At 50.8% G+C, this 9,006-nt stretch overlaps 1 protein-coding gene across 2 annotated transcripts; it reads right to left on the bottom strand.

Annotated features, from left to right (window-relative positions):
- Positions 1-910: 910 nt before the first annotated feature.
- Positions 911-8,475, bottom strand: LOC135901451 (nucleolar protein dao-5-like). 2 transcript variants are annotated; one of them, XM_065431265.1, is made up of 4 exons: positions 5,487-8,475; positions 3,712-4,026; positions 3,416-3,599; positions 1,510-1,758 (listed from the first exon to the last, which is right to left on the bottom strand). In XM_065431265.1, the coding sequence occupies exons 1-4, from the start codon at positions 8,253-8,255 to the stop codon at positions 1,649-1,651; spliced, it is 3,378 nt and encodes a 1,125-aa protein (XP_065287337.1). In that variant the 5' UTR covers positions 8,256-8,475; the 3' UTR covers positions 1,510-1,648. The 2 variants fall into 2 exon arrangements, with proteins under 2 accessions (XP_065287336.1, XP_065287337.1); XM_065431264.1 differs by having other exon boundaries at positions 911-1,758; positions 3,416-4,026.
- Positions 8,476-9,006: the final 531 nt, after the last annotated feature.

Here is a 9,006-nt window from a genome sequence, read left to right as displayed (position 1 = left end):
TCAAATTTTAAAAAATTTGGCGAGCGTTGGCAGTTTAAATGTTGAAACCCATGCTGAGTTATCTGTCTTGCAAGAGTTTTTTTATTTTTTTATGAACGAGGGATTTGGAGAAATTCTACAATAATGTTGAGTGTTCCTGCCATCAGATTGCTGAGGGGAAGACGGAAAATGCTCAATTGCTGAGGACGAATGGACAGCTTATCAGCGAACTCCAATAGGTCAACCGCGAAATAGTTCAATTAAAGCAATACAGCAGGAACGTGAAACTTGAGATTCGTGGGTTTCCTGCACTTCAGCTTGATGTTCTTCCATAAACAGTGGTGAAACTTGCTGTACTTGCTCGCACGAGCGTTCGAAGCTTGAACGTGTCTCTTCTAAGGACAAAGTGAAGCCGAAGAGAAGCTCACAAGACGAGCAGCAAACGAAAAGCTTTACGTCGCCACTAAAAAAAAAAAAAGACGTTGAATATTGAGAATCGCGTATCTCAGGACCCTCAATAAAGTTTTTCCAACCACCCATCCACTCTCAGATATGAGCAAAGTAAGCCCGGTTCGACGCGATAAAAGTTGGAAGTTCGTTTGAGTGGCCGAAGGGAAAATCCTCATGCGAAGAACAGAAAATTCACTCGTCCTAAGCATTAAGTGCAAGACTTATTGAAGTTGTGTAATTGTTTTATTTTACGTATTCGGACTTGCTTTTGACGCGCCTTTCACATCAGGTTCATCAGACGATCCTTGTACAGGCTCGCTTCATCATCCTTCACAGGAATGTATTCAGCATTCGCAGAAACTTTATTTGATGGCATACATACGGCGGCATGAATATGGTTTCGATATATAGTTGTGGATGAGAAATGGCTTGAGTTTGATGAGACGGTTCACATTGAGTTACTTTTCCTTCAAGCAAATAATTTATGTAGAAGAAGAGGGTTTTTTATTGTAATGGAAGTACATTGTTTTCAAATTATTATCTTCAGTGTCTATTAGTGAAAACGCGTAATGGGCAATTAAATCATTGGCGTAGTGAATCGGCCTCCAAAATCCACTGCAACAATTTCCTAGAAAGACTTGAAGCCATTCCAACGGAGTTTGCAGTGAATCAGACAAAAACGTAGTTGGCGATTTCAACATAGATCGTAAAAATTGCACTCCGTGAGTCATTCGGGCTGCGTAATCTAATCAATGAAACGACACGTAATGTTACCAGTATTGTAATCGATCATGCCCATTGAAATATCGAACGTGGTGTTTCTGCCGGCACCTGCCCTGAACCGATACCTGATCATTTAGCCATTTTCGTTATTCTAGAGTCTCATTCGCCGCGCCATCGCGTCCACACACTTCGCCGTCTGGCCGCACCTTCATCGAAAATTCGTCCGCTTCGATCGCCACTGAATATCTTCATTCACGACAGCGTTATTATTCGTTAAGAAGAGTTCACAAGATTTCGCTGTTCTCGGTGCGGCTCGAGGGGCTGCGACGACACAGCATGCTGCTGCTGACGCTCCGCAGAGGCGTCGCGACGGCAGAAGGCGGCAATGCCGGCTGAGACGAGCTGCCCAGACTGCTCGACAGGAAGGCTTCGTGCGCCGCCGCTATCGCCGAGTCCGTCTGGCAGTTCAGCAGGTCCCACATGAGCGACAGCGGCCTCACCACGAAAGTGCCGAGCACCATCCGGAAGGCGGCGACCCACACCGGCTCGCCGTGCACGCCGCCAAGGAGCAGAGCTGGCGCCCCGCTCTCGCCCTGCGCCGCAGACCTGCGGGGCACGGGATGCGCATTCAAGGGTCAGTGTACAGGCTTGAAAGGTGTGTTACGAAAAAAAAAAAACTCGCCGATCACAACTGCTTCATTTAAAATTGTTTCTAAATGCAGTGAACAATTAATACCCCCGTGAAAGTCGTTGAACAACACACGCGCTGTAGTAGAAATCAGCGTTACGCGAAAGATTTTGCGGTCAGCTAGCAATCTAAATTTGGTACGTTGTACTTGTGCAAAGCGTTACGGAGATGGTGCAACGTGTCCGTGAAAGCCGATCGACGGCATGGGTGACGCGAGCGCGTTTGTAACATGACGATGATAGCCTGACGACTACAGGACTAAGGCAAAGACTGCTTCGCTCCGTGGATGCTTCAACGTCCATGCATGGCAGTGAGCAAGGGATGCATGGTGCCTACAGCTGGGCCGATGCCCGATAGGGCCATAAGTGGTGCACTGTAAACAGGGCTGATGCCGATGTTGGCGCTCTTTAAAGTGAGCCAATCTTGAAGGCGATGCAATGTCATATAGATTCACGTATGCCTACCTGACATATGCCTACCTGAAAGTGCATGATGGTGGCAAAGAATGCGTCGCATCAAAACTAATCGATATTTATTTTACGCTATTTACCTTGGTTTTGTTGACATTTTACAAAAACGTCGAAGAGGACAAGCTCGTCTGGCACTTTAGGTGCGTTTTCTGCAGCCTTTCACTAGCTGTGTTAATTTTCACCGACATCGCTCTAAGAACTTTTCATCGGTCGTCGTTCCTCGTTTTGTAAGAACATCAGTACCGAGACTGAAAGCTTCCTTATAATTTTCGAATAAATCGGCGCGCTGGTGTATAACGGAAGAGTTGTTGAGAAACTCACTTTATCAACTTTCGACCCGCTGTGGTTGCTTCGTGGTTTTAGCGTTGCGCCCCCACCGCATGTCGCCCCTATCGAAATGCGGCCGCCGCAGCTGCATTTCGATGTGGCCGCATTTCGATGGGAGCGAGATGCAAGTACGCCTGCGTACCGTGCATTGAATGCACGTTAAAGTATCCCACTACAGCATGCCTTATAAGCAAGTCGTAGTTTTGGCACGTAAGAAAATCCCAAAACATTAAACGCCTCGCGCAACCTCTTCGTACTACAGTAGCATTCCGTTTTATAGAAAATGTCGGGCCCACTGGCCCAGCAATTCATATTTCTCTCATTACGTGCGTGATGGAAGGAAAGTTGATGTTGTACACCACAAGCACCTGGCGCACCAGATAGTGGTTACGAAATACTACAATCCTCGTGTCTGGGTCCTCCATGAAGCGCAGCTGTGCTTCGTTATGTTCATGTTCGAAGAAGGCGCTCGCGATAGGGTGAAAAAGCAGTGCATCGCTCGTTACAGCTTGTATCGCAAATAAAGTAATTGAGTGGCAACAGTGTTTGGTTTCAATATTGGCCGATAATATGACAGCAAGGGTATCCGTGCTTCACGTCTGTCTACGCTTTAGCGCGCGTCGTCTAATCGGTCTCGCGCACTGTAGCTTCCACTAGAATGCTGCGCCGTTTCGAAGCCGCGAGTATTAACGAGCATAGCCTCTGAAATCGGGAAGCCCGCATGTGAGCTCATCGCGCGCCGCCCGATTTCGGAGGCAAAGCTCACAGAGTATCGCACCTTGGCAACACAAGGAGCGTCGCCGACGGCGCCAGGTGTAGTTGCTCCAGCGTCTTGCGGTACTCCTCGCGCGAGAACTCGCGCAGCGGGTTGGTGCGTGCCATGGTGAACGGGAAGCAGGAGGGAAGCACCCTAGCCAATAACTCCTCGGCGTACCAGCGCACTTCGTCCAGGTACGCGGAAGCTGGAAACGACGTCATCTCTGAGCTGCCGTCTGGCAGGTTGAGAATGATGTTCGCTCTGTCAGCGCTGCCGAACGCGCCACAGGCGCGAACCACTGACGGCGTGCAGCTCACCGACTCGCGAACGTAGCCGCCTCCGGAAGCCTGCGAGATGTCGGTGCTCGGGGATCGACCACCGCCAGTGGCTCCCAGGCGGCTCGCCGACGGGCGACTCCGGGCCCGGTTGCGGACGTTTGTAACCGACAACGAGGCACGATGCGTAACTTTAGTGCTCGCAATGGCATCGACAGCGTTCGCCTTTTCCTCGACGACGCCGCCTTCCTTCTGGTCGCTAATGGTGACGTGGGCGTGCTGCTTGCTCGGCGACGTCACAGGGGGCGCTGCAGGCGATGTCAATGCTCCGCCTCCCTGAGCTGCTTTGGCGTGCCCCTTCGGACAGAAACGCAGATCTCTTTAGCTGAGTGGTACTAGCTTAACGAAACAGATAGAGAGAGAGAGTGAGGAAAGAGAGCTTGTAAAAATAAATAAAGTTGGGCAGCCTCTGGAGTGAAGACAAATTCTACACAAGAGATGAAAGAATTCCTAGTTATTGCCTAAGATTCCAAAAACGGCGTACTCCTAAAATACGAACTGAATACGGACGACAGAAAACGGAATATCAGGTAGCTGATGTATTAAATAAGGTCAAAGAAAAATTGGATTTCAGTACCACAATAAATATTTTGAAAAATAACCTAAATATGTAATAGTCATTTCAGAATTAAACTACTCTCAGAAATAATGTTCGCTGTGGTTGTTTCTCCGCTTACTTAGTACTTGATTTCTTTTGGTGTGTGTAAATATGCAAAGGCGTGCGATATGTATGTGTGTATAGAAACATATTCGTATGTTGTATGAATATAGTTGCATAATAAAAAAAACACGCACGTGAAATGTATGTTCAATGTATATATGTACTTCATAAATTGTGTATGTAATACAGACATGCATAGACATAGATACTGTTCTTATAAAAATGTAAAATGGTTATATTCTGTGTTTCTTTATGTTTTTTTGTTTGTTTGTGATGAAAGCATGACTTTTATCTTTGCCTAAAACCGCTTGCCAAACTGTAAAGGGTCAGAGGCCTTTGTCAGGCATTTTAAGCCTTTAGCCTCTGCCCCTCTAGCAGGCTCTGTATTAGGTCTGTTGAAAATAAAACATTCATTTATTCATTCATTCTGAAGAGGCACCTAGATTAACTTGTGTCGCTCCTGAACAACGCGTGCAAATAGAATAAAGCTTTCTTATGTGGCTGTTCAGTGAGCAGTGATCCTTCATGGGAGAATCCTGTCGTTTAACACAACGACTGAGCTCTAAAACGTTCTCACGATTGCGGAGACTTAAAATGATTGACAGTGTATGGTCGAACAAGGGATGCCTTAATTTTGCTTATGCAACTTGTTTGACGAAGGCAGTGTGTGACCAGCATAAGACATGCCTTATTCGAGCTCTCTTAATAAGCACTAGCCTGGAGGTGCGCTTGAAAAAAAGAAACGTTGAAAAAGGTCAACAGTAGCGCCCTTCCGGTAACTTCTTGAGGCTTCGCTCACTCGCCAGTCCAATCCATTCACACAGGCCCCACTCAAGTCATCCGACAATACAGGTGCCTTTTCATCGCCCCGCACGTGTTCACGTTTTTCACAGGCTAAACGAATCCCGCACCCGGCCTTTGTAATACGCTCCTCTTACGACACACGTAAAGGATAACGTTGAGAGGTGGAAAGACGGTAGCGCGGATGAGATATTAAACGAGCTTTATGCTCTGTAGATTGAGAGGAAGGTATAGAGGTCGATGCGACATGTAAGACGTTAAAAGGAGCGCTCGTTGGAAAGGTAAGCGAACTAACCTTGGTGATGTTGGTGCGTGACTGGTTACCAATGCTCAGGGACATGGTGGTACCTTCCATGTCGTTCAGTGTGCGAAAAAGATTGTTCAGTGATTCCTCAAGAACCCCCGCCCGGTATAAGAGGGTGCGTCTGGACGCCGTGCGAGCCATCTCGTTTATCCATTCGACCTCGTTCCTGAACATGGCGGCCGAGGGAGTGCTGCGAGCTTCCAGCTCGTCGTCGACAGTTTGGTCGTCGCCGTCGCTGTCCACGAGACGCTCGTAGGGTGGGCTCCTGGCGGGCGTTGTCCTCCCTTCTCTTGGTCGCGAATACGACGTCGGGACCCTCTTCACCGTCACTGTGGCGCTATCGTCACTGGTTCGGTGCGTGGGACCGAAGACGAGCGCGTCATCCAGCTGGGAGTTCCTGGCCGTGAGGAACTCCTTGCTTTTGCTAGGGTTTGAAGGTCTCCGCACGCTCTTCCGCGACTGAGGCGGGTACCGATTCTGAGTTACTATGGCTTGAGTTTTCTGCTGTGGGGGTGGCGGCGGCTGTGGCAGTGGAGGCGGTGGAGCCGCCGTTTCGCAAGCAGGCTCCTTCACGGAGGGCTTGTGGGACTCCTCTTCCGCGGCCTTCTGGACCTCTGGTTGAGTCGGAGTGTCGGGGCGAGGAGATTGCGGTGGCGGGGGGGTAGGCTTCGGAGAAGTGAGGAAAGAGTCGATTGCGCCAGTTTCTTCCTCAGTGATGGTGTCGATTCCCGGTCGCATGTGTACAACGGACACGTCCTGTTCGAGTGACGTCATAGGAAGTGGTGGCGGGGATGGCATTTGAACATGCGTTCGCGGCGTCCCATTCTCGGGAAATCCCGCCCGGTTGTCGTTGGCTGGCGGCTTGGACAGTGAAGCGCTCTTGGACCTCTTTGCTTTCTTTTCGACCAGTGCCTTCGCATCCTGAGAGGCATTGGCGGCGGCGGATTCGAACTGCTTGATCTTCTGGGCGAGTTGGCTGAGGCCCGCGTCCTTCTCTCTAGTCGAGGAACCAGAAATTGCAGAAGCCTTTGCGCCCGCCTTCTTCAACGTCGCCGCGACTTTCTTCGAATCTCCCGCGTGGTACTTCGTTGGGTATTCGTGATGCTGCTTGCGTTTCCCAGAGCCGTACTTGCCTTGCTGGTGTGTCGACTGTGACGCATCTGAATTACTTTGTTGCTTATGATAACGTGTACCTGAAAGACCCCTTTGCTCATTCGCCGAGGGGTCCTTGTTTCCCACCTGTTGGAATGCGGCCTCTAGCAACACTGCGATGGCTTCGGGAGCGTCACCTATGTTTTCCTGCAAGCTCTCCAGCTGGCACGACCTCTTTAACGTGTTCGCATGTTGTATCTGCCTCGTGTTCCTCGCGTGAACCTCGCCGGCCTTCGCCGGAGGCGGCACCTCGAGTTTTGTGGCCTGCTTTTCCTTTTTGAACTTTGGCTTCTGAGCGGACTCGGCGAGCAACCGCACGTCTGAGGTCGCTTTCGTTGCCTCGGCGGCCGACATTTCCAAGGACTTAGAGTCGGAGTGCTCGTACTGGGAGCTACCCAATACTTTGTCGGCAAACTCTTGCGCGAGCACGGCGAATTTTATGAGCAAGGCGGAGCCGTCTGCGACGTCGCACAACACTGAATTGATATCGTTCAGTCCGACCGGTACGACACCGCTGACGGCAGCGCTGGCTGGGTGCTCGACGTCACTTGAGCGAACAACTCCTGCCGCTGGCGGCCATGGCATGGTCGTGTTATTCTCGTCCTTTCTCTTGGAAGACGCCTTGAACGATCGCAGGCGTGCCGGCTCATTCTCACCGTTTTCTGCTTTCGCGACGGTGGCGGCAATCTTACTTTTGTCGTCGTTCGGAGTAGGCATCCCTTTCTTCTCAACGTCGATGGACGCGCCACCCGCAGCTGCCGCCATGACTGCAGTGAGCGGGTTCTCACGGTGTTCTTCAGGGGGTATTATCAGGTTTTTCTTTCTTCCATTACCGTCTCCCATCAGCGACGCCAGGTCTCCAGCCAGGTTACCAGCCGGGTCACCGTGGACCTGGGTTGTTGCGATTGTGGGGGGTGGAATTGTGGCCTCTTCCGTCGTCGCAAGCTTCTGCAGCAGGTTGTTGTACGGCCGCTTCTCATTCATGTTTATTTGCGTGGCCTGTTCGGCGAGCAACACGATGCTGGTCTGCACGTTGGCCTCTTGTCTCTTGTGTTTCTTCTTGGAGTGTCGCTCTCCACCCTTACTGCGTTTTTTCGTGACGCCTTCAGCCAGTGGTTGTTGGGGGAGCGCTCCCGTGCCTTCCGCTTTCGGTGCTGCGATTGGGAGGCGCACCGATGACGGCTGGCGATTGAGGCGCACCATGCGGTCGACGGACATGCTCGCTTCGCTCACGTTGCGCATGTCCGAGTCAACGTTCTTGAGGTTCCACGAGGTCATGAGCGCCGCGAGTCGGTCGCCGAACGACACCGCGTCGGTGAAGCCCACGACAGAAGCCTCGAGGTTGCCGCGCGAGCTGATGAAGAACGTGGAAGGGATGGCGGTCACCGCGTAGACGAGAGTGAACTGGTGACAGGCACTGCTGTTTGCTCGGAGCCGAATGGGAACGCAGCCCATGACGTCGAGCAGCTTGTTCACCTCGGTGTCCTCGAAGGTGGAGCACATGTTTTGCGAAGCCAGGTCCTCGCCCTCGATGAACACCAGGAGCAGGACCCGTCGGCTGTGGGCCTCGGCGATGGCTTGAAGCATGGTGCCGCTGAACCACCTCATGACGATTTCGTCGGAAAGGAACACCCTCCCCTGCGCCGCGAATACCGGCGGGTTTGTTACGCAATCACTGGGTCCTAATTTTGTCGAATATGGGGGCCTCCGATGTCCACGTCTGGCTCTTCGACAGTCACGGGAATTTTGCTCGGCCCAGCCCGGGGCCAGGCATAATGGCCGTTAAGGGTTTCCTCTTCCTTCTCTTCTACGCCTTCCATAGCTGAGAGTACCTTGAGCTGAAGTGACAGCAGCGTCAAAACACAGGGCGTAGTGAGCGGTAGAAGCAATATGGGAGGTACTTGATGCATACTCGCGGGCAGCTGGAACGTATGCATGACCACTTGGCATTTACGAATGGCTTTGTGATACACAGAGAATAACTGCTTAATTTAGCGATTCATACATTGATATTTCACAAAATTGCAAATTGAAATTGAATTTAATTTAATACCTTCACACTTGCGAACCTTTTGTTAACGCATATGTTTTCTTTTACCAGGCGTGGTTGCTTAGTGGCTTTGGCATTCCGCTGCTAAGCATGAGGTCGCGGGATCAAATCCTGGCCGTGGTGGCCGCATTTCCATGAGGGCGAAATGCAAAAACGTCCGTGCGCCGGGCATTGGGTGCATGCTAAAGATCTCCAGGTGGTGGAACTTAATCCGAAATCCCTCACTACGGCGTGCCTCAATAATCAGATCGTGGTTCTGGCACAAAAAACTCCCGAATTTGATGAACGTTATTCTTTGAAAGAAAAGAA

Source organism: Dermacentor albipictus, chromosome 1 (genome assembly GCF_038994185.2).
Source record: "Dermacentor albipictus isolate Rhodes 1998 colony chromosome 1, USDA_Dalb.pri_finalv2, whole genome shotgun sequence".
Lineage (NCBI taxonomy): Eukaryota > Metazoa > Arthropoda > Arachnida > Ixodida > Ixodidae > Dermacentor > Dermacentor albipictus.
This window is presented reverse-complemented; position numbering and strand designations above follow the sequence as displayed.